We start from the raw sequence: 21,568 nt of genomic DNA, 5'->3' as shown, positions 1-21,568 counted from the left end.
CTGGGGTCCCTGACAGCCCCAGTGTATCCTTCACCCTCCCACCAGCACAGTCCAGCAGGTACCCCAAGAAGCAGGTGGTTAAATAGCTCCTGCCAGGCTTCCTGGCTGCCCTGGGTCTCTGGCAGTTGAAGAAACATTTTTGAAGATGAAGAGAAATAGTCTTTGAAACCACATGGATAATTAGGCAGCTTTGAAAAATGAATGTTGGTAGGAAAATGAAAATGTTCTGCCTCTGAGTGATAATCAAATAGGTAACTTTGTGGCATCAAAAGCTTGCACTGCTTAAGTACGAGTGTGTTAGCCTGGGGGAGGTGATTTAGCAAGGCTGAGGAGTTTATTAAAATCAAACACAGCCAGAAATGCAAACGTGGCTCTGGCTGACAAGTATGTGATACATGGGCCTGGCAAACCAGCCACCCTGGGATGGAGCCCCGACAAGCCCCCTGCTGCAGGTGTGGTGACACAGGCTAAAATGAGTGATCCCTGCCTTTCCTTTAGACGTTAGGAAATTCTTATTTAATCTGAGACAGATGCCACAAAATGTCGCCAGCATCAAAAGACGAGGTTGAATTAAGAGCTGCTTAACCATCTGCCCTGCCTTTGTTGACTGTGTTTTGCTAAGACGTGTGTTTTCATCCTGCTCCCATTTATCCCTGGGATTCCTGACTCTGTCAAGTTCATTTTGGCAAATGCACATTTGCTGTGCTGTGTCTGTCTGTGTAACACTCTGCAGAGGATGGGAAGCTGAGAGGAAGAGGAGGGAGCTGATTCCTGAGCTCTGATAGGTGTCTCATTGGGCCGGGCATTTGCTGGTGTTTCTGCCAGATGGTACTTTGCCCAGATCTTTGCATGCCCCCCTCCTGTTTATTCACATCTCAGCTATAAATGCTACTTCCTCCAAGAAGCCCTCCCAGACTATTCTAGCGCAGGTTGCTGTTGATGCCGTTACCTGCCTTTGTGTTTACTTCTCTTCTTCCCATGCTAGAGTGCAGGCTCCTCAAGGCCAGGCCAGGGATTCTGTATCCTTGGACAGTGTCCTGGATACTCAGGAGGTCATATGAATGATGGCATCTGATTATCTCAGTGGTTCTGGATGGATGGTGTTTTCATGTCACTCATAGAAAGGAAGAGTGAGGGGAGTTCCTACTGTGGCGCAGTGGAAACGAATCTGACTAGGAACCTTGAGGTTGCAGGTTTGATCCCTGGCCTCACTCAGTGGGTTAAGGATCCAGTGATGCTTCGAGCTGTGGTGTAGGTCGTAGGCATGGCTTGGATCCTGTGTTGCTGTGGCTGTGGGGTAGGCCGGCAACTGTAGCTCTGATTTGGCCCCAGCCTGGGAACTTCCATATGCCATAAAAAAAAGAATAAATAAATAAATAGATAAAAGAACAAAAACAAAAACATACAAAAAAAAAAAAAGAAGGGGAGAGTGAGGCTTGGCGAGCTGCAGTGGTCTGCCTGGACTCTTAAGCCAGCGAATCTTGTGCTGGAATTTGAACTCGAGTCTGTTGGCCTCCTGGGCCTTCTGGAACATGCCACCTGTCTCAGTGGGACCTAACCCTTGCCTTCAAGGAGCTCTCTGCCCAGCCAGGAAGAGTGAAACAAACACATTAGTCATTCTCACGTGTGCCACATAGGCTAGGCGCCCTGACACCCAATGGGAGCTTCAGGACGGGAGCAGTTGCATCATTGAGGACAAAGGCTTCTGGAGAGGTGGCATTTAAACAAGACCTTGTAACATGGTATTGTCAGGTGAGAAGGATTTTGAGGATAAGGGAGGACATGCTACTTAATGGGAACAGGACTAGCAAAGATACAGAGGTGGGAAAATAAAGGGCATTTGCAGGGATCAGTGAGTAGTCTGGCTCGGCCAGAGCATGGGAGCAGGATGTCTGAAAAGGGAGGTTGGCCCCAGATCCCTTGGCTAGACTGCTGGGCTGCAGCAGGTGGGTTCATCCAGTGTGCCATGGGGAGTCCTGCAGGTTCTTGAATGGGGGGAGGTGTTCAGGTGATGGGAAGGGGAGGGTGGAGGCCAGGGAGAGGGAGCCCTCAGTGGAGAAGCAGCCATGGTCAGTGTCAAGGTGGAGATCAGGATTGTGAAGCTGGTTCCTTTCAGGTAACAGTAAAACCATATTAGAATAGTTACATTTTTGTTCAGGTTCTTGCCATGAGCTCAAACCCTAGACAGATATTAGCTCATTCTTTGCTTCGTTCCCCTAGAGGGCATTTGAAGCTTCATTTTATAAAGGGGAACCAAAGCCAAAGCTTGCCAGCAGTGAGGGGTATAGTTAAGTTCAGAAGTGTTGGCCCAGCTCTGTGCTAGGCTTAAGGGAGAGTCAGCAGAACATATGCCCTTCCAGTCAAGTTCACTGCCCCTGGATCCTGGAGGCAAGTATCTGCAGATATCTACATGTTCAGACAAGGTGGTCCAGCACAAGCACTAAGGCAGGTGTCCTGGGGTTGGAGGCGAGGTGGTTGGGGCACCCTCCCTGGAGGAGGTGGGGCTGGGCTGGCAGGAGGATCTGTGGGGGCAGAGGGGGGAGGGAAGGGCCTTCTAGGCTGTGGGCATGGTGTGAGCGAAATCTGGGCGATGAGAGAGGTAGAGGAGTGACAGGTGGACGTGGAGGGGTGTGCAGCTGGCGGCCCAGCCCCAGTGTTGGGCTGGGTCAGATGCTGAACCCAAGGTGGTACTTGGAGGCCTTTGCTTCTGCTTCCTTGGTCCGTGCATTTGTGCACCTGGGACCTCAGGAAGCCTAATTACTGCTCTGAGAAAGCATTCCTTACAGGGCAGGATTCTTTATTCTTTCAAGACTGAGCAACTGAGGAGAAAAGGTGTGGTAAAAATCCAATCAGTTGGAGTTTCTGTCATGGCTTTCAGTGGTAACAAACCTGACTAGTATCCATAAGGATGCAAGTTTGATCCCTGGCCTCGCTCAGTGGGTTAAGGATCCGGTGTTGCCGTGAGCTGTGGTGTAGGTCACAGACGTGGCTTGGATCCCGTGTTGCTGTGGCTGTGGTACAGGCCAGTAGCTGCAGCTCTGATTCGACCCCTAGCCTGGGAACTTCTATATGCCAAGGGTGCAGCCCTAAAAAGACACACACACACACAAAATCCTATCAGTCAATGACTGCAGCTCTGTTGTGCCCAGGGCTTTGTTGGGGAAGGGCAGTCTCCCCAGCTGTCAGTGTGGCCTCTGGCCTTCCATCCTGTGCAGAAGCGGGCTCCAGGCTAACTGAGTCGTCAGTCATCTCATCACCCATGGAGATGCACCCCCCCCCCCATGTTGGCTCCTGCCCTGTGGCCAGTGGCCTTGGCTATAGCACAGTACCATCAGGCCTCCTCTGCCCAGCAAGTCAGGCCAGGGAAACGTGCTCCAGGATATACATTGTCGCCTCCTGTGGAATGGGCATTGTGCTTGACCCTGGGGCGTTGGGGAGGATGGGAGGTGAAAGGGCACTGTTCCTGCTGCAAGGAACAGGTGTTTGCCTCCCTTTGGCCATGTGCATGTGACGTTCACAGTTTTTGCCATGTCAGAGAGTACTCCCAGTCATGGGTGGAGTATCATGATCAACTCTGAAGTCAGGCTGCCCTGATTCGAAGTCTGGCTCGACCACTCGTAAGCCGTGTGAACTTGGGCAAGTTACTTCATCTCTCTGATCAAGTTGAGTCTGATCTGAGTCACAATTTTCTCATCTCTAAAAAGGTCCTTTCTCTCTGCTGTACTCTAGAAAATTGACAGCACGCTGTAAACCAGCTATAATGGAAAAAATAAAAATCATTAAAAAAATAAAATAAAATAAAAAGGTCCTTACTTTCTAGAGTTGTGAGGGTGAAAATTATGGAATGCCCCTAAATGTTTAGAATGGTGGCCAGCATGCTCAGTGCCATATAATAAAATCATCCACTGTGATTATTGCTACTTAACATTTTCCTTTAAATAAATTTAGCTTAAATACAATTTCTTTCTTTTTTCTTTTTTTTTTTATGGCCGCACCCACAGCATATGGAAGTTCCCAGGCTAGGGGTCGAATCAGAGCTGCAGCTGCCAGCCACAGCCACAGCCGCAGCAACTCGGGATCTGAGCCACAGCTTGTGGCAATGTCAGATCCTTTAACTTTCTGAGTGATGCCAGGGGTCAAACCAATATTCTCACGGACGCTGTGTTGGGTTCTTAACCTGCTGAGCCACATTGGGAACTCCTGGATACAATTTAAAAAGAACTTTATATCATTACCGTAAATGGAAAAGCAACATAATTTTCATTAATAATTGATAGCCATAAAAATAAATATGAAAACAGAACACCATTATAAAGTCTTAGGTATCCATGTTGGGCTTGAATCTGCTCCCCCATTAAAGAGGGGCAAACCAAAGAGTTGAAGGGTCATGACCAACTGTGGACTGAGAATCTGAAATGGGACTTTCTCACGTGGCTGACTGTCATTTGTATAGAGATCACCAAGTCCTCAGTGTGGTCCAAGGACCTGTAGCACCAGCATCAACCGGAAAGCTTGTTAAAAATGCAGATTCCTAGGCCCCACCCCAAACCTGCTGAATCAGAACCTGCATCCTAATAAGATCTCCAGGTGACTCGTGGGCACATTACAGTTTGAGAAGTCTGGCCTGTCATTGCTAGATTTGCACATTCCACCCTTGGAGAAAGATGGGCTGAGTTCATTCTCTATTTTATGCATGAGGAGAGTAAGGTCCAAGAGTGACCTGCCCAGAGTCACTTGGTGAGTTAAGGGCAGCAGTAGATCAGAATCCGATTCTCCAGACTCACTACAGGATAGCATCCTTGAGAGGAAGCCAAGCTCCACGTCATCTTTACTTCCTGTGTGACTTTTGAACACATTCTTAACCTCTCTGGGCCTTAGTTTTCTTTTCCGCAAATAATGCCATTCCTCGGAGGTTGTCAGGATTAAACGAGATGATCCTCAGTCAACAGCAGTGTTGGCTGCTGCTGTCCTTCTAGAAGACCTCAGGGCCTGCCTAGGCCTCTCTAAGGTCTGGCTCAGGATGTGGCCTCCACCCAGACCGGCTGGGATTGCCTCAGAGCTGTTGGTGGACATGCTGTCAGTATCATTGTGGTTGCTGTTTCTATTCCCTGTGTTGTATGTGTTACCAATGAGTCATCAATTGAATTTAATAATTTAATATCTCAAATCAGTGACTGTGCCTCACTTGGTTGTATGCTGCATAGGATTAACTTGGATTTTAATCAAATACAGGTTTTTTAAAGGTGGTTGCCTGGATTGTCACGAAGAAGCAGGGAGTGGCTTAGCATGTCCCAGATTCTACAATCCCGCTCTCTCTCTCTCTCTCTCTCTCTCTCTCTCTCTCCCTCCCCCTCTCCCTCCCTCCCTCTCTTTCTCCCTCCCTCTCTCTCTCTCTCTCTCTCTCTCTCTCTCTCTCTCTCTCTCTCTCACACACACACACACACACACGGTTGTCTCTTTCTTGCGAGGTTATTGGAATAAGGGACTTCCAGGGATCCTCTCCCTCCTTCTGGGAGCAGCAGAGCTGAAGCACATTCTCGTAATGAATTCTCATGTCAAAACAATGTCTTTGTATCCTCATCACAGCATCTCCTGTTTACTGCCATCCTCGTTTCTGCCTCTTGTGGACATTTTATTTCATGCTTAGAACAACTCTGTTAGGTGGTTGGATCATTTTTGCCCTCATTTTTTTTTTTTCAAGTTAAGGGATAATTCACAAACCACAGAATTCACTATTTTAAAGTGTAACATTCTCTGATTTTAGTATATTCACAAGGTTGTATAAGGAATACCATGATCGATTTTAGAATATTTTCATCGCCTACAAATAAACCCTGTAAGCAGTCATTCCTGATTTCTCCCATCTCCCCCAGCCCCTGGCAACCATGGATCTCCTTTTGTATCTCTGGATTTGCTTTCTCTAGACATTTTGTGTAAAGGGAACCATCTAGTATGTGGCCTCTTGTGACTGACTTCTTTCACTTAGCATTTTTTTTTTTTTCTTTTGGCCTCACCCGAGGCCTGTGGAAGTTCCTGGGCCAGGGATCAAGTCTGCTTCACAGCTGTAACCAGAGCCCCAGCAGCAACAATGCCAGATCCTTAACCCACTGTGTCACAAGGAAACTCCCATCACTTAGCATAATGTTTTTGAAGTTCATCTATGTTGTAACAGTGCTTTGTTCCTTTTTATGGCCAAGTCATGCTCCAACTCCAGTGTTTTGCTTTTCCATTCCTTAGTTGATGCACATTTGAGCTCTTTCTGCTTTCTGGCTGTTGTAAACAGTGCCGCTGTGAACATGCTTGTAGAGGTGTTGCATGAAATCTTGTTCTCATTTTGTTGAAGGGGAAACTGAGGCTGGGGTTAAGTAACTTGCCTGAGACCCCACAGCAAGAGAGACCCGGCCCAAGAAAAGCCTTCATTTGGAGCTGGAGGAATCGAGAGCTCTGGCCCACGCAGTAGGCACCTCTTCCCTTTAAGGTCTCTGGCCGTTCTTGTGTGGTTAGAGCATCTCCTGACTGTTGAGTGTCAGGAGATGGCCAGGGGCCAGAAGCTCAGCTTTGCTTTGAAGGCAGACACTCTGCAGTCCCATCATTTAGTGGAGAGGCTGGGGCTTCTGCAGCAGGTCAGGGAGAAAGACCTCTGAGAGTCCAGATGCTCATGTGTGCAGTTTCGTCAGCTGCCCCCTGCAGTAGCCCCTCTGAGCATGGCATCCACGGGATTTTACCCTGTTTCCCACATCCCTATCAGGACTAATCTCACCTAAGCCAGCCTTCTTAACACATTCTCCATGCATAGCTGAATGTTAGGGATGTGACTTTATTTTTGTTTTATTTTAATTAACTTATTTTCTTTGTCTTTTCTAGGGCTGCACCCGCAGCATATGGAAGTTCCCAGGCTAAGGGTCTAATCAGAGCTGTAGCCGCCGGCCTACACCAGAGTCACAGCAACGTGGGGTCCGAGCCTCTTCTGCAACCTACACCACAGCTCACAGCAATGCCGGATCCTTAACCCACTGAGTGAGGCCAGGGATCGAACATGCTAGTCGTGTTTGCTAACCACTGAGCCACCACAGGAACTCCATGACTTTCTTTAAATTGAGGATATCTGTAAGAAGTAATAAGTGCTTACTGTAAAGATGTTATAGGATACAGAGATCTATAAAGTAGGTGGTGAAAAAATCAACACCCCTGGAGTTCCTGTTGTCGCTCAGTGGCTTAAGAATACGACATAGTGTCCATGAGGATGTGGGTTTGGTCCCTGGCCTCGCTCAGTGGGTTAAGGACCCAGCCTTGCTGCAAGCTGTGGCATTAGTTGCGGACGAGGCTCAGATCCGGCGTTTCAGTGGCTGTGTGTAGGCCGGCAGCTATAGCTCCAATTCGACCCTTAGCCTGGGAATTTCCATATGCCGCTGGTGCAGCCCCATAAAGGAAAACAAAAGAAAAAAGAATCAGCGCCCCCCCACTCGCCGCCAGGGCCACGGCCATGTTCAAATTCAGTGGTCTCCCCATGTTCTTAGAAGATGCTATGCACATTTCGCCTTTCCTGAGTGCCTTTCTGCCCTTCTCTCTCTAACTCCTCCCTGCCAGGGCCCTGTATAACTGCTGCTGTGGTAGAACTTTCCGGACTTCTCTCATGCTTGGTGAACTCCCCCTCCAGTGACCTTTCCTTTCCAGGCAGCATGACAGAGATGGGAAAAGGCCAGAAAGGTCTTCTCTAGAGATTGGGAATTAAACACCAGCAAAATCCCTAAAGTTCTAGGGCAGGGGATTTGCCAGGAGGCAGTGGGACCAGGGCCTTTTTTGGCCTTAAACTTTCCAGACCTAGTTTGCTGTGTAAACACTGTGTACAAATAGCAATTAGAATCCAGGGAGGAGTTCCCGTTGTGGCTCAGTGGTTAACGAATCCAACTAGTATCCATGAGGATGCAGGTTTGATCCCTGACCTTGCTCAGTGGGTTAGGGATCCGGCGTTGCCGTGACTCTGGCGTAGGCCGGCAGCTGTAGCTTCAATTCGACCCCTAGCCTGGGAACTTCCACATGCCGCAGGTCTGGGCCTACAAAGACAAAAGGCAATAAAATAAAACAGCAACACCACCACCACCAACAAAAATCCAGCCTAATTGTGTGCAGTGGTGCATTGACGCCAGTCCTTTAAGATTGTTGTTTTGCTTGCTCTCTGCACCCTGCACCTCCTGGTTCTGGAGATTAAACAGCAGTTCAGAGACTGGTAGTCCAATCTCAGAGTCCCAGCTCTTTACAGTTTTGCTTCTTATGTCAGGATGCCATCTCCCAGCCCCTTGCCCTTGAATATACATGAAGGTGCTAGAGGTTTGATCCTCCAGGAGGGCTGCTGGCTCTTCCCAGCAGGCCCACATCTAAGTTTTCATTTTCATGTTCCAGAAAAATTGATTTTCTCTAACCCAACCTCCCGAATGAGAGTCTCAACCCTCCCACCCCAGCCCAGGCCCTCTATTCCAATGGCCTCACACAACCCCATGTCTTATTCTGCTAAACTGAGCTTTCTGAGGGTAGGGGAGCCAGACTGCCTGGGTTCTCGTTGCAACTCTTCTGTTTACCTACTAGGCCTTGGTTTCTACAGGAGCGAACAGGAGTTCCCTTGTGGCACAGCAGATGAAGGATCTGGTGTTGTCACTGCTGTGGCACAAGTTTGATCCCTGCCCTGGGAACTTTTGCATGCTGCAGGCATGACCAAAAAAAAATCCCTAAACCAAGGATGAACATAATATTCCCATTTTATGGGAGTGTTGTGAAGACTAGTTAGAAAAATTGTGTCAGAGGTTCCTATTGTGATGCAACAGGATTGACGGTGTCTCTGCCATGGCAGGGATGCAGGTTCAATCCCGGCCCAGAGCAGTGGGTTAGTGATCTGGCATTGCTGCAGCTGTGACATAGGTTTCGACTCTGGCTTGGAATTGATCCCTGGCCTAGGAACTCCATATGCCACAGGGTGGCCAAAAAAGAAAAAGAAGGAAAAGAAAAATTGTGTCAAATACTTAGAAAAATCTCAGGCACGTAGGAAGTGCCATATAAAGATAAGCTATTTTTTTTTAAGATTTTAATTTTTTCCATTATAGCTGGTTTACAGTGTTCTGTCAATTTTCTGCTGTACAGCAAGGTGACCCTGTCACACACATACATATATACATTCTTTTTCTCACATTATCATGCTCCATCATAAGTGACTAGATGCAGTCCCCAGTGCTACACAGCAGGATCTCCTTGCGAAGATGAGCTATTGTTATATGACCTTTTTGTTAGGACTCTCCTCTGAGCGTGCTAAGAATGAGTATAGAGTGGTGTAGACTAATGTAGGGTTGTGGAAAGAGCACGGGCTTTGGAGTTGGACCACTCTGGGTTCAAATCCCAGCTCTTCACGTGTGGGCCTGGGTGAGCAACTTCGCTGAACCTCAGATCCCCTCATTACAGCGCATGTTCTAGCATGTTCTAAGGACAGACAATTCAGAAATGCTTGGCTGCAGCTTGTGGGAGCACTGTCAAAGATCTTTGCTCCGTAGAATCATGGAGTCACAGAATATCCAGTCTGCCTGAGACCCACATCCATGGTCCATACCCACTTTTACACAAGAGGAGATAAGCCCCTGGAGAAGTCATTTTCGTGAGACCCCACAGCTGAGAGCAGAGGGGCTCCAGATGCTTCCACACCGAGGGCCGCCTGTGCCTCTTTCAGAGCCAGAAACATGTATAAGCAGGAGAGAAGAATGAAGAGACAGTGGCTCTGTCTTGAAATAACCTGGTCTGAGGGAGGGGGGCAGGCACTTAGGGCAAATAGCTTTCCATGAGTGAGCAAATTCAGAGGTGCCTGCAGAGGCATAGACCAGCCAGCACTGAGTTAATGTGAGGTGCTGTCATGTCACCATCCGTCCAAGTCGCCGCAGCTGGTGGAGGCGCAGTCCCTCAAAGCTAGTGACTCTCAAACTCGAGTTGGAGGGCTTGTTAAAGCATAGGTGGCCCGACCCCACCCCCAGAGCTTCTGCTTCTGTAGGGCTGGTGTAGGGCCTGAGAATGTGCATTTCTAACAGGGTCTGGGGAGAGGCTGATGCTGTAGGTCTGGGGACTCCACTTTGAGATCCACTCTGTTGAGTAGTTCTTGCTACTGAGAGTGGTCCTTGGACCTGCCTGACAGAAATACAGGTCCAGGCCTGCAGCATCAGAAACCTGTCTTTGCAGGATCCCCAGGTAATCTGTTGACACGCTGTGGTTTGAGAGGTGATGGCATAGTGCAGAGTTCTCTTCCCTGGCTGCATGCTAGGATGACATGGGGAGCTTGAGAACCCCTGATTCCCAAGCCCCAGTTCTTAGTAATTAAGTTGGAATCTCTGGGAATGAGGCTTAGGTATCAAGAGTCTGTAAAGCTCCTCAGGAGGTTGGCCCAGGGTGGGGCCAAGTCTGAGAACCACCAGCTGGAATCTGCAATGGCAGCTGCGAGTGGTCTCACTGGTGATCAGCTCTAACCTTGGCATTTACCTGAGATGCAGACCAAGGGTGTAGGAGCCAAAGGGTCCTGCTTGAGGTCCACAGCCAATAAATGATATATCTAGGCTCTGGATAACTCTTTCACCAGCTCTTTCAACTCTAAGTCCCCTTAATATAGCTCCATGGTAACTGCAATATACCAGTGGCCACAGGAATCCACTGTAAATCTTGAAAGACCTGTGTGTTCCCTGGAACTCACTGTTTTCTTTCAGAGCAGCTGATCATCCCAAGTGAGAACTGCATATTGAAGGGAGGCTGTGTACATAGCAGCTGGGACTGTGAGCTCCGGGCCAGCCCTGCCACTTACTAACCAAGCCTGGAGCTCTGTGTCTCAGATTCTTCCTCTAGAAACAAAGATGGGGATAATAAATAGTTTCCACCTCACAAAGCCATAGTGAGGATTAAGAGTTAATATCCTACTACTCGGCCATAGAAGAGGATGAAATTTGGCCATCTGCAACCACATGGATGGACTGGGAGGGTTTTCTGCTTTGTGAAACAAGCCAGAGAAAGACAAACACTATTGACACCACTTATATGTGGAGTCTGAAAACAAACAAACTATTGACTATAACAAAAAAGAAACACGGAGTTCCCGTCGTGGCGCAGTGGTTAACGAATCCGACTAGGAACCATGAGGTTGCGGGTTCGGTCCCTGCCCTTGCTCAGTGGGTTAACGATCCGGCGTTGCCGTGAGCTGTGGTGTAGGTCGCAGACGCGGCTCGGATCCTGCGTTGCTGTGCCTCTGGCGTAGGCCGGTGGCTACAGCTCCGATTCAACCCCTAGCCTGGGAACCTCCATATGCCGCGGGAGCGGCCCAAGAAATAGCAACAACAACAACAACAAAAGAGACAAAAAGACAAAAGACAAAAAAAAAAAAAAAAAACAGACTCACAGATACAGAGAATAGACTAATGGTTACCAGTGGGAAGAGGGAAGGGGCAGAGGGCAAAATAGGGGTAGGGGAGTAAGAGGTACAAACTATTATGTATAAATAAACTACAAGGCTATATTGTACAGCATAGGGAATATAGCCAATATTTTTAAACTATAAATGGAGTATAACCTTTAAAAATTGGGAATCACGATTGTGCACTTGAAACTTATATAATATTGTACATCAACTGTACCTCAATAAATAAAGAAAAATAAATTTAAAAATTAAAGCTGAGATCACTGACTTGCATGTAGAAAGCACTTTATAAATGTTATTATTTCATTAACATGGGTGACCTAGGATAAATCATGTGACCTTGAGCAATCCAGTCTTTAACTTCTCTGTGACTCAGTTTCCTCCTCTGTTCAAGGAGGGTAAGTATAGAGCTGCCCCTACAGAGTAGTCGCAAGGAGTAGATGAGATTGTAGGTCTAAGGTTCTGAGCAGTTTCAGACACACAGCTGATGTCAGTGAATGGTAGCTGTGGTCATTCAGGACAGACTGAGAGCCTGCACAGGAGTCAGTTCTGGATGGGCCAGAGTCTGGGTTGGGCTGGTCCCAATTCTCTGAAGGAAGCATCTAAAGTCATGGGGATTGGAGTTCCCTAGTGTCCTAGCAGTTAAGGATTCAATGTTGTCACTGCTGTGGCTCGGGTTCGATCCCTGGTCCGGGAACGTTTGCATGCTGCGGGCACAGCCAAAAAGAGTCATGGGGATTGAGGTTTCTGGCATGTTTTGCCTGGAGTAAAGCTTATAGTGTCCTTCATCCTCATGCATGTAAAGCATTTTCATGCAGGGGAAAATATCTATATGTAAGCCAAAAGGGCAGAAGGAACATTAGGTAGTAGCAGGGTAGCAGTTATCATATAGTTGATGAAAGAACTCTCTAACAGTTAAAACCATTCTGTGGGAGGGAGGTGAGCCCCCCATCAGCAGAAGTGTTCAATAAGAACTCTGTGCGCTCTGATGGAGACATTGTAAGAATTTTAGGTCTGAGCTTGGAGGCTGCATTACTCAGTGTTCTCAAGCTTGCTTATTGATAAAAATCACCTGGGAATACTTGTTAAAAACACAAATTCTCGGGAATTCCCCCTTTGGCACAGTGGAAACGAATCCAACTAGTATCCACGAGGATGTGGGTTTGATCCCTGGCCTCACTCAGTGGATTAAGGATCCGGTGTTGCCATGAGCTGTAGTGTAGGTCGCAGATACGGCTCAGATCCTGAGTTGCTGCAGCTGTGGTGTAGGATGGCAGCTGCAGCTCTCCTAGCCTGAGAACTTCCATATGCCATGGGTGTGGCCCTACAGAGCAAAACAACAAAAACAAACCCGCCACAAATTCCCTGGTCCCATTCCAGACCCACTGAGGGGGTAGGGGCCTAGGAATCAGCTCTCCAGCTGATTCTTACTGGAAAGTTTGGGAAAGTTGGGCTAAATGACTTTCAACCTTCTTCTAATCCTGAGATTCCCTGAAAAAGTCATTTGTGAAAAGAGACATTTTGTGAAAAAGAAGACGTTCTGGGTGGGAGCGGGTCACACTGGTGGCATATTTCCTCCTACAGCCTTGGTCAGGCCATGATGCCCAGGCACCTGCCAGCCTGTGTCCCCGACACTTTCTCCTTGGGCTCTGTGACTCTGTTGCCAGGGGCTCTGGGACTCTCGCTGCTCCCCCGCAGGGTCCTTCCACCGGGCCCACCTCTGAGCCGGGACTAAGCAGGGATCAGAGTTCCGTATTTTTAAGGAACAACACAAGCTTCACACCCCCCCACCCCCCGACCCCCTGCCCCCGACTTCCCGCAGAACGTTCTGTTTACTGCTTGGATTTTGTTGGTTTTGCCCACGAGTTACTTTTCATCAGGCATTCATTAGACTTGATGAGATAACCTTTAATGAAGGACCCATGCATTTTGAATTAAAAAGCTTCTTTATTAACACAAAGTACTATTCTAAATTAGAGGTTTGGGGATGTGCAATTTGGCCTTCTGGCAATAATAATTATGAGGATAATTATGCCTTGTGTTTATTACAGTGCCTTCCCCCCAAGGGTCTCTGGTCTCTGCTATAGCTCAGGTGTTGGTGGGGGCGCGTGGGGTGGGGCACCGGGGAAAGGCACACTCAAATGAATCCAGCTGCCATCCAGCTGTTGATGGAGGCCCCTATGGTTAGTATCCCCGAGTCCCTGGTGGAGTCTGTGGGCATGTATGCACCACCAGGGAGCTTGAAACGATTATGGGGCTGGAGCCTTCCTTTCTGGTGAGGCTCCAGGAAATTGCAGGAGGAGGCAGGGCTCAAAGGTGGCGCCCCAGAGGGCTTTCGCTCACGCCATGGCCCTTGCCTTCCCTTCTTGTCTGATTCTAATAATCTCTCATCAGTGCGCAGCTGGAATCTAGGGCCACCAATTGTTCTGAGTTGTCTGGGACCAAGGAGGAGTCCACCAGGATGCAGGACTTGGGGTGCTAAAATCGGAAACATCTTGGGCAAACTGGGACAAGTTGATCACCCTCCTGAAATCTTTGTGCTCCAGTTCTTTGCAACTCCATCACCTCTCCCCAAATGACCTTGGACAATTATCAGCAGAGGCCTCATTGTCCTCCTGAGAGGGTCACTCCTGGTTGTTATGGGAATTTAATGAGTTAATACATAAAAAGCACCTACTCCTGGCACATAGTACTTGTGACATTAGCTTTGCTTGTTCTTTTGAGTGGACTGAGACCTTTGAGGCCACTCGGCCTCCATCTGGTGCAGGGGTCCTCTCTGGTGACCCTGCCTGATCACCCAAGATGTAATATCCCTTCTTCATGTGTGGCCTTTTCCTATGGCTGGTGAACCAGCCCCTATGCTCTTGGCTCTGAGGACCCAGAGAGGATGGGACTCTTTTCTTGGTGACATCCCATGGATCCTTGAGGACCACTCACCTGTCTCCAGCCTGGGTCTCCTCTTCCCTGGGCAGGTCTCCCTTCGTGGGACCTGACCCCTGACTGCATCCTAGTTGTGTCCCCCAGAAGTGGTGTTGTCTGCCCCCGTAAGCCCCAGGGCCCAGCCTTGAACTTGGCTGAGCTCTGGGGGCTTTTCTCTGCCACGGACAGTTATAGCAGGTGTAGAAGATACCCATCCTTTGAATTAGACCTGGAGAAGAATTTTCTGAGGACAAAAGTCTCATGAAGAAGGCCGCAGGGCCTCTGTCCCCAGATCATGGGTGCTGAGCTGGAAAGGCCGACAAGAGTTTGTAGCCAAACCCCTGCTCAGCAGGGACTCCTCCTTCTCTGGCCCAGAGGCAGGTCCCCTGCACTTGCTTGACTCAAGGTGGTGGGATAGCACAATGATTAGGACCCCCAGCTGCCTGATCAGCCTAATTTGCATCCAAATCTTACTTCCCTACTTTCAGCTGAGGGACTTTGGGCAAGTCACTTGCAATGTCCTTATATGTACAGAAGGGTTACAAGCTAGCTCATATGAAATAGTGACTGGGGGAGTTCCCGTCGTGGCACAGTGGAAATGAATCTGACTAGGAACCATGAGGTTTTCAGGTTTAATCCCTGGCCTTGCTCAGTGGCTTGAGGAGCCGGCATTGCCGTGAGCTGTGGTGTAGGTTGCAGATGTGGCTCGGATCTGTCGTTGCTTTGGCTGTGGCGTAGGCCGGCAGTTGCAGCTCCAGCTTCTATTAGACCCCTAGCCTGGGAACCTCCATATGCCCGTGGGTGTGGCCCTAAAAGGAGAAAAAGACAAAAAAAAAAAGAAGAAAGAAATAGTGACTGGTACTGTTTACAGTTACTATTATCCTCATCCCCCAGGGAATGGCTGAGAATTTTTTTGCTCCTTCTGCTCAGATGGGAAGTTGACTGGGCCAAGTTGAGGTTTGTTCCTTCCTGTCTGGGTACCTGGATCTCCATATCTTGTCCCAGGGACATGAAGCACTGTTCCCCGAGATGATGGACTTCTCCTCCCAGCATGGGGAGTTCACCGGCTGGGTTAGTGGCTGGTGACATGGCCTGGCTGGAGGGTGTTGGCATCACATCCCAGCAAGACTGTTTTGAGCAGGTGTTTCATGGCGCACCTTCCTTCCTGTGCACCAAAGGATGGAGGAAACGGATGGAACTGCCAAGAACCAAACCAAAACAAAAAACAGGATGGGAGTTCCCCGTTGTGGCTCAGCGGTAATGAACCCAACTAATATCCACGGGGATGCAGGTTTAATCCCTGGCCTCTCTCATTGGATTAAGGATCTGACATTGCTGCAAGTTATGGTGTAGGTTGAAGAGGTGACTCGGATCTGGTGTTACTGTGGCTGGCAGCTGCAGCTCTGATTCAACCCCTAGCCTAGGAACTTCCATATGCCCTAGGTGCCACACCACCGCCAAAAAACATAGGGAAGCCACAGGGCACAGTGCAGAATGGTGCCTGGCACACAGTAGGGCCTTGATAGCTCTCTGTAGAAGGCAAATGAAAGCAGCAAGTGTGGATGCATTCTGGGCCCTCAGAAGCCTCTAGGTGTGGGGCCATGTGCTCCTGTGACTATGTCAGTGGCCAAATGAGGCAAGGCTGTGTGTTGCTTGCACCAGGGACTGGGAGCGTAGGGTGGTTGGGATGGCTTGTGGCAAGCCCAGGTGGGAGGAACGAGGCTGAGGGCTGGACGTTTCTGGGCTGATCTCAATAAGACACCTGCTTTGAGGACCCTTGGAAATAGCTTGAACAGCTTGGTGGCTTTCTGTCTCTTCTGCCTTCATCATGAGCAGGGAGCAGGAGTGCATTGTATGATTCTTCAGTGATGTCTGAGTCCTGAAAGTTCCATTTCCTAGCTTCTGCTCCATTTCAAGACAGAGATCGACTGTCTTTCTTTCACAGATCTTCCTTCTCTGTTTCTCACTTTCACAGGGAGCTGACCCACTTTATCCTTGAATTGGCCAGGTTATTTTTTCCAATAAAAGCTCTTTTTATGATACCTTTATTTTTTCTATTTTTAAAATTTATGTATTTATTTATTTAGTCTTTTTAGGGCCATACCTGCAGCTTTAGTTCCCAGGCTAGGGGTGGAATTGAAGCTTCAGCTGCTGGTCTGCACCACAGCCACAGCAATGCCAGATCTGAGCTGCATCTGCGACCTACACCACAGCTCACAGCAATGCCAGATCCTTAACCCACTGAGCGAGGCCAGGGATAGAACCTGCAACCTCATTGGTTGGATTCATTTCTGCTGAGCCATGATGGGAACTCCCTTTGTGATTCCTTTATGGCTTCGAGGTTTAGAAAGTCATCCTCTATTAGGAGGTTGTATGAATGTTAAATTATGTTTACTTCGGACTTTGTTTAATTTCAAAAACTATTTAAAATATAATTCTAGGGAGTTCCCTTGTGGCTTTAGCAGGTTAATGATCTGGTGCTGTCACTGCAGTAGCTCAGACCCTTGGCCCAGGAACAGGTGCAGCCAAAAAAAAAAAAAAAAAAAAAAAAAGAAGTAAAATAGAATTCTATCTCGAGTTTTGTTTTGATTCTTTGGTTAACTTAGAGTCTTTCTCTTGTTTGGGTTCCCAAAATTACTGATTTGTTATTCTGACGTCAGTTATTATTCCTTCCCTTCCCAAATTTATTTGTGAATCCTCCTTTAGCATTTATTAAATTTATTAAATTAAGACATGTTATTTAAGACTGTACTTTCTGGACTGTGCATTTTCTTTCTATGATCTTTTTTTTTTTGTCTTTTTAGGGCTGCACCCATGGCACACGGAGGTTCCCAGGCTAGGGGTCGAATTGGAGCTGTAGCTGTGGCCTATGCCACAGCTACAGCAACACAGGATCCCAGCCACATCTGCAACCTACACAGCTCATGGCAAAGCCGGATCCTTAACCCACTGAGTGAGGCCAGGTATCGAATCTGCATCCTCGTGGATACTAGTCAGATTATTTTCTGCTGAGATTATGATCTATTTTTTCCTGTTATCCTCTATTTTAATTACTATAGCCTTATAAAATTTGTTATCACTCCATCTTGTCTTTTAGAGAATCTTGCTTGCTTATTCCTCAGTTGAACTTTAAAACTATTTCATCAAGGAGTTCCCATTGTGGCTCAGTGGGAGTACCCCAACTAGTATCCATGAGGATGTGGGTTCAATCCCTGGCCTCGCCCAGTGGATTAAGGATCTGGCATTGCCAAAAGCTGTGATGTAGGTCACAGATGTGGCTCATATCTGGCGTTGCTGTGGCTGTGGTGTAACCTGGCAGCTGCAGTTCCGTTTTGACCCCTAGCCTGGGAACTTCCATATGCCACAGGTGTGGCCCTAAAAAGAAAGAAAGAAAGAGAAAAACTATTTCATCCAGTTTAAAAAACAAACAAACAAACAAACAAACAAACTTTGGGGATTTGAGCAGGAATTCCATTAAACAATTTGTAAATTTTTTTAAAAAATCACCATCGGGAGTTCCCTGATGGACTGGTGGTTAAGGATCCGGCATTGCCCCTGCTGTGGCTTAGGTCACTACTGTGGCACAGGTTCAATCCCTGGCCCAGGATCTAATTTCTTGCTGTGGATATGGCCCAAAAAAAAAAAAAAAATCACCTTCAGTTCAATATTTTGACATGTCCCTGAATGTTATATATGTTCATGTATAAATCTAATTTAAAAATATCTTTGTGAACTTTTCTACCTTTCTTGATATTGGTCACATACATTTTCCATTATGATTTTCTCTATTTTATATTATTTTATCTTTATTGAAAAAAAATTTTTTTTGCTTTTTAGGGCCGCACCCATGGCATATGGAGGTTCCCAAGCTAGGGGTCGAATTAGAGCTGCAGCTGCTGGCCTACACCACAGCCACAGCAACACAGGATCCAAGCCATGTCTGAAATCTACACTACAGCTCATGGCAATGCCGAATCCTTAACCCACTGAGCAAGGCCAGGGATCAAACCCGCGACTTCATGGTTATTAGTCGGATTCATTTCCGCTATGCCACAGCAGGAACTCCTCTATTTTATATTATATCGTGGTTTGGAATAGAATTCTTAAAAACTATAGTTATTGCCGGCATATAGGAATATTATTGATATACCCAGGAGTGGAATTGATGGGTCATACAGTAACTTTAGGTTTAACCATTTGAGGAACTGCCAGGCTCTTCTCCACAGAGGTTTCCCTGCCACCTCTTGGACAGGCTTGTCTTCAGAGTCACAGGACAGGGAAGAAAGTCAAACCACAGAGTCTGTGCGAATTGCCTGTTTTCAAAGCAGCAGACTATTATAAATATCCTTAAGACTACAGCTTCACCGTCGAGTCTGATGATCCCAGAGAAAGTTGTGGATCCTGTGAGGCCTCAAGCTCACGGCTATGAGTGCTGGTCATCGGGTGCCTTCTGCGTTCTAGCTAGCAGACTGTGCTCTTAGAGAAGGTGCTAGAATAAACTCTAAGGTTCAGGGTTCAAGACTGGGTGACACGGAGTTCCCATCGTGGTACAGTGGAAACGAATCCGACTAGGAACCATATAGGTTTCGGGTTCAATCCCTGGCCTTGCTCAGTGGGTTAAGGATCCGGCGTTGCCGTGAGCCATGGTGTAGGTCGCAGACGAGGCTGGGATCTGGTGTTGCTATGGCTGTGGTGTAGGCCGGTGGCTACAGCTCTGATTAGACCCCTAGCCTGGGAACCTCCATATGCCGCTGGTGCGGCTCTAAAAGGACAAAACACACAAAAAAAGAACGGGTGACATATAGTGATGAAGGCTCTTGGAGGAGGGGTGGGGCTCTCAAGCCGGGAACAGGGAAGACGGGGGAGGGAAAGGAGACTGGGAGGAGAAAGAGGGTGTTGGGCGTTTGGAGTTTGGGGTAGGTCCATGGGCAGCTGTGACTGCTAACGCTGACCTATGTCCTTTGGCTGCAGATCTGGCCGAGTGCAAGCTGGTTTCCTTCCCCATCGGCATCTACAAGGTCCTGCGGAATGTCACCGACCAGATCCACCTCATCACGCTGGCCAACAATGAGCTCAAGTCCCTCACCAGCAAGTTCATGACGACTTTCTCTCAGCTCCGAGGTAGGTCCTGGTCAGCTCAGGCCAGGAGGGCAAGCTGGCCCTCGTCTTCCAGCTCCAGCCCTGTCTGACAGTGTCACCAGGGTCAGCTAGACTCAGAAAACCACTCCCAGGGGAGACTTTAAGGCTGGACCTATGCCTTCCCTGCAGCTGGACGTTTCTAAGTATCACTCATGCCTCCAGCAGCCTGTGAATCAGACTGACTAATGGCCAAGGGGGCGGATCCTGGAGTGATTCTCTTGTTCTAAGCAGACCAGTGGGGTATTTGGCGTCCTGCAGCTCAGGAATAAATATTTCTCGGTAGACTTGAATGAGTGCCCTTCTGACTCCCCCAGTCTGCTTTGTTCTCGCACATTGCTTTTTCGGTTCAGGAGTGACAGATGCCAGGGATGTTGTCTCCTCTGCTGTGCACACACAGAGCAAGCAGCCTGTGTGCTCAGCAGGGAGGTGGGTGGGAGGCCAGCAGTTCCGCCTTGTAGATTCGTTTGAAAGGGTGCCTGCGGGTGGACGAGCAGGATGCAGTAGCCACTGCAGTGCCCGCTTCCATGTCCACGGAGCAGTCCCTCCATCCTTCTGCAAGAGGTCCCTGCTGCTCAGTGACCCATGGATGAGGCTGTAGCCTGGGCGCTTGGTGTGTGTTTGCGAAATGGTGGGGTGGGAGAATGGGGGAGGGCACAGGGGGCACAGGAGAGGGGATGCCTGCCTTTTGGAGGTCTCTAGCTGATAGGGGCAGCTAAGAGCCTATTTAGAGAATCTAACACATAAAATGCTGATGGAACCGGAAGGACTTGAGCAGGCCCATCTCATGCAGCTTCCTAGAGGAGATGTGAGCACTGCTGGAGCCCAGAGGGGACAGGGAGGTACGAATTGGCAAACCTGGTCCAGGGACAGGATGCAGCCTGGACAGTGGTTCAGGAGGGAGTTGCAGGCAGGACTTGGACAGAGGAGGGATTGGTCTAAGTCGTCTCTGACTGAAGCTCACAAAGCTCATTGCATTTGTGCCTTTAAAGCTACAGTGCTGGTGTTCCCATTGTGGCTCAGCAGGCTAAGAACCCAGCATAGTGTCCATGAGGGTGCAGGTTCGATCCCTGGCCTCGTTCAGTGAGTTAAGGATCCACCGTTACTGTGAGCTGCAGCATAGGTCACAGACAAGGCTTGGATCCTGCGTTGCTGTGGCTGTGGTGTAGACCAGCAGCTGCAGCTCTGATTTGACAAGGTCTGCAGGACCTTGTAGATGCTAATGGGGAAGGAAACCAGCCTGCCCTCGGCTAGATCTGCCACCAAAGGACAACTTCCATATGCCGCAGGTATAGCTGTAAAATAAAAAGGAAAAGAGAAAAAAGGTAAGGTGCTTATGATGGGGATGGGATGGGGGTTAGGGGATGGGGGTGGATCCCTGGGCCTTGTTTCCCCATGGGGACCTGTGGGCACTTTTGACCAGGCCCACTTTTCCCATCTTTCCAGCTTTCTCAGTTCAGGAGTGACAGATGCCAGGGATGTTGTCTCCTCTGCTGTGCACACACAGAGCAAGCAGCCACGGATGCTCAGCAGGGAGGTGGGTGGGAGGCCAGCAGGTCCGCCTTGTAGATTCGTTTGAAAAGGCGCCTGCGGGTGGACGAGCAGGATGCAGTAGCCACTGCAATGCCCACTCTCCTGCTGCTGCTTTCTTACCCGGGTGAGATGGGTCCTCCCAGCCAGCAGGGCCTTCAGAGCAGCAGCTCTCAGCCTGGCTAAAGTCAGAATCACCTGACGAGCTTTTCTCCAGATACCATAGCCTTGCCTTCACCCCAAGACCCATTGAATCACAATGTCTGGATGTGGGTCTGGGCGTAGGCATCGGTTAAAACCTGTTTTCGGTCATTCTGAAGGGCTGGCAGCCAAGGTGGAGACCATAGTTCAGGAGTTATAAACACAAATGCCCAAGAGACTAGCAGGTAAGTAATGGGTGACTCTGATTGGGCCTGTGACAAGTGAGGCTGGTGGGGACTGGGGCCAACTGATCGGTGCCCTGCTCCGCCTTTGCTAGATGTGCCCTGGGATTGTTCTGATTGTGTTATTAAATTGAATCTGCAAATAGGGATGCTTTCATGAATTTTATCAATT

The 21,568-nt window shown here is 48.6% G+C and overlaps 1 protein-coding gene across 2 annotated transcripts in view; it reads left to right on the top strand.

Moving 5' to 3' along the window:
* Positions 1 to 21,568, top strand: part of LRRC20 (leucine rich repeat containing 20) — an 82,460-nt gene that overhangs the window by 15,440 nt on the left and 45,452 nt on the right. For both annotated transcript variants that reach the window (XM_001925274.5, XM_005657404.3), the window contains exon 3: positions 19,319 to 19,468. In XM_001925274.5, coding sequence (XP_001925309.2) covers positions 19,319 to 19,468 — 150 coding nt within the window. The remainder of the gene's footprint in view (positions 1 to 19,318; positions 19,469 to 21,568) is intronic.

This window comes from Sus scrofa, chromosome 14, assembly GCF_000003025.6.
Source record: "Sus scrofa isolate TJ Tabasco breed Duroc chromosome 14, Sscrofa11.1, whole genome shotgun sequence".
NCBI classification, from domain to species: domain Eukaryota; kingdom Metazoa; phylum Chordata; class Mammalia; order Artiodactyla; family Suidae; genus Sus; species Sus scrofa.
The sequence above is the reverse complement of the archived record's forward strand: the minus strand, read 5'-3'. Positions and strand labels throughout refer to the sequence as shown.